Here is a 3,287-nt window from a genome sequence, read left to right as displayed (position 1 = left end):
TAGAGGAGGGAGCTGGGCTAAAAGAGAAAGGAAGAGATGAGTTTCAGACTTCCACGTAACACAGGGAGTAACTCCTCACAGCGCCTCTGCTCTGACCGTTACCTGCCAGGATTTCATTGGCCAGTGTTTGGTCTTGTCCGACAGCTGAAAGATTCAGGCTGCCTCCCAGACCCCCAGAGAGCAGAAGAGGAGAGTCGAGAGCTGCTGTAGCCAATCATCACCACTACGGATAAAAATGAGGCTACGGTCACAGCAGCCGGCCCATGCCAAAACTAATCTTAGCCCTTTATCTGTGGCAGCGACATCCCCCACCAGAGGGCAAGTAATAATGTGCATTGCGAAGTGCTCCGGTGGGCCCCGCGCAGCTAAAACCACTCAGGTGTGTGTTTGCCTCTCTATATTTGTGTTTGAAAGAAAGATCAAGGGAGAAATAATTTGTATGTGTGTGCGAGTGTGTGCCTTGTGATTTTTGTAGCTGTGTACCTGCTGTAGCTGCTACCCTTTCATGTTTTAGATGTTGAAATGGGTTGTATATCCACTAATCTTATCTCAGAATCAGCTTGCTTTGTTTTGATCCCCAGCCCCCACTCATCCTGCCCTGGAGCCTGGATAGTGGAGTGGCCCAGACGGGTCACAACAACGCTCGCCGGCTCTAATAAGTGTGATCGGAGAGCCAGGGGGCTGCTGGGAGTGGGACGGGTTTGACACCCCATCATCTCTGGGTCCTCCAAAGAGTTGAGGGATGGGGGTGGACAGGGGCACTTGAAGCCAGCAGTTTCCAGGCCAACCACTCAGCAGGGTTAATTACTATACCAACCAGACGCCCCTGCCAGTGATGGTCAATGCCCTTGTGACCCGCGCTTCATTCGCTCACCTTGCTTTTTACGCTTACCCGAGTTTTATCATGTGGTGCCTCTGAGACACTCGAGTTCACCGAGCCCTGCAGGTCTGCTCCCCGGTGCCGTGATTCGAAGAGTGTAACTTTCCACTCCGTTGCTGACAAGGCTGTTATTATCTCAGATAATGGAAGAAGAAAAAAAAACGGGGCGAAATGTGTCAGTCATCTTGTTCCCTGCTTGTTTCCCGCAGAGGTAATAATTCTAATGTATCATAGATGCTCAATGTGTAATTGCATCATTTGTTTGGTTTGCACAGGCATATGGGTTCAGTGTCTGTGCAATTACTCTGTTCATTTTCTCATCACTTCATGAGTCAAATATACCGACATTATAGTCAGTTGCAGACAGGTAAATTGTGTTAGCTTTAGCCTAAATCTCTACTCCACTGCATGAAGGCCCTATAAAGGTACTAGCAACATGACACACTATGATATTGTCTTACCACATGGGCATGGCTTACCTTGAAAGATATTTCTATTTCTCTACACTTTTTTTTTTTTTTACTTTTATCAAAGCAAAATCCAGCTGGCAGGTTATGAGCATAGACACAAACTAGATGAGTGAAGGCACAAAGTACATTGTGACTGTCATCAATCCGCTTGTTGATGTAGGAGTTTGTTCAATCACAGATTACAGTACACTGCCTGCCCTGCTGCCTATGGTTCTTTGTCCCTTGTGACCTACCTCAGTAGTTTCCAAATTTCCTGGAGGCAAAACTGAAACTGACTGCAACAACAACAACATGGCTCCCAAGGCCCTGCTGGCAAGCAAGGCCGGACGTTGGGGGAGCGAGAGCTTGTGGACGGCCGATAAGCAGAAAGGCCGTGCCGGGGGTCAGCGCGCAGCCACGGTGTACAGTCAGATCTCTATTAAGATAGGAGATGGTGGGCCGGCGTGATAAGAGCCGACAGGACCTGGTGATATCAGTGATGGGGCAGCAGCAGCTGATGCCACTGTCCGCAAACAGCAGGGGAATCAGGGTTGGACTGATGAGGTGGTCCTCAATTATCCCGATTCAGATTTCACAGTATTTTGCCAGCACAATGCCTAGCCTAGATATTTGATATTTATAAGTTGAATTTTAAATCCAGTCTAAATACTTTGATACAAAACTGTATGTTAAAAACTGCCCCAACTTAATGATTACCCCACTGAATTGTGTTAAGTTGAAAAGCTTTAAGATGTAAAGGTTTAAACCTTGAACCAATTTACAGTTACATTCTGGTACCTTATCCATGGTTTCCATAAGTACTGACCTTTAATGCTTCCAAATGCAGCCAACATCGTCATTAACCCGCAGACCCAGATAATAACGCTGGTTTATTACAAACTACTGCAATTCATCATTGTGCCAAGTGTCCTGTTTTTCATTACCAGAGTATTTGTCTTGGTTACATTTCACTTGGTTTGAACGGGTATTTCCTTACATCTCAAAACAGGAATCTCTTCATTATGTAATATTGCACAGCTATTGCAAGGCAAAGATGAGCACAGGAGTAGATTTTAATATTTTAATGAATAAATTTATTCAGGAAAGTAAGCCACTTTGGTATTTCATCAAAGTTCAAGAGTCTTATAGCATCAGATCACTGCAGCTTAACATTTTCTCTCAAATGACGCAACAGCACTTCTTCTCTCTACTGAGAGTGCATTGTTAGCCATCTGATTTCTAGATAAGAAAACAAGCCACTGAAGTTGGGTGAGCAGTGCTCTTGATTAGAACTCATTCTTCAGCAGAATCTTCCCAGCTAGACTCCGCTGTATTTTCCCACAAGCTGGAGCTGCTCACTCCGATGACACAGCAGGCAATTCTCTGGCCCGCATTCCCACTCCTTAGGCTCTCCTCATCCCCCCCTTTGCCCATATCATCCTTCCTCTCATGGAGGACGACTGAACGCCCCAGCACTGACTCAGTCCCAAACAACGTGGCTTTGGCTGTGACCGACACGCGGACCCGACCACGGCTGGAACCGAAGTTGCCTAGGTCCCCTGGGTGGTTGGCATGGTTTTGCCCTAAGGGGTTGAAGTGGGGTCCAGCTGCACTGCAGCCTTTACTCAAGTCCCCAAACTGGTGGATGTGGATAGCACGCTCACTTTCCCTGGTGGGGAAGCCCCGGAGGTTGACTATGATTTGCATTCGGCCAGCTGGGTAGACTTGTTTGAATAGGACCTGTCCGTAGATCTGTGGTTGACCCAGAGGCAACGTGGTGCTGGGTTTCATCTCACAGGTAGCATACAGGCTGCCATTGTAGTCACTGACCTCAGTAGGAGCATCTGATAGTGACACTTTGCCCTGTGTTTCAGAGGCTCCCTTGAAGTTAAGCACACCCAGAGTAAACAACAGATAGCTGAGGGTAAACATGTTGAGCCCTGTTAGTCAATCCTGTA

General features: G+C 47.1%; 1 protein-coding gene across 1 annotated transcript; it reads right to left on the bottom strand.

The window, feature by feature from the left end:
* Nucleotides 1-2,622: 2,622 nt before the first annotated feature.
* sod3a (superoxide dismutase 3, extracellular a) lies at nucleotides 2,623-3,287 on the bottom strand. Its single transcript, XM_071541113.1, has one exon. It carries the CDS (start codon nucleotides 3,259-3,261, stop codon nucleotides 2,623-2,625), a length of 639 nt encoding a protein of 212 aa, XP_071397214.1. The 5' UTR covers nucleotides 3,262-3,287.

Source organism: Centroberyx affinis, unplaced genomic scaffold (assembly GCF_046629955.1).
Source record: "Centroberyx affinis isolate AG114_WGS23_722 - 3 ecotype Tasmania unplaced genomic scaffold, CSIRO-AGI_Caff_v1 ptg000215l_1, whole genome shotgun sequence".
NCBI lineage: Eukaryota > Metazoa > Chordata > Actinopteri > Beryciformes > Berycidae > Centroberyx > Centroberyx affinis.
The sequence above is the reverse complement of the archived record's forward strand: the minus strand, read 5'-3'. Positions and strand labels throughout refer to the sequence as shown.

Coding starts and splice junctions, on each gene's coding strand:
- sod3a (XM_071541113.1), bottom strand. CDS start 3,261: ATGTTTACCCTCAGCTATCTGTTGTTTACTCTGGGTGTGCTTAACTTC.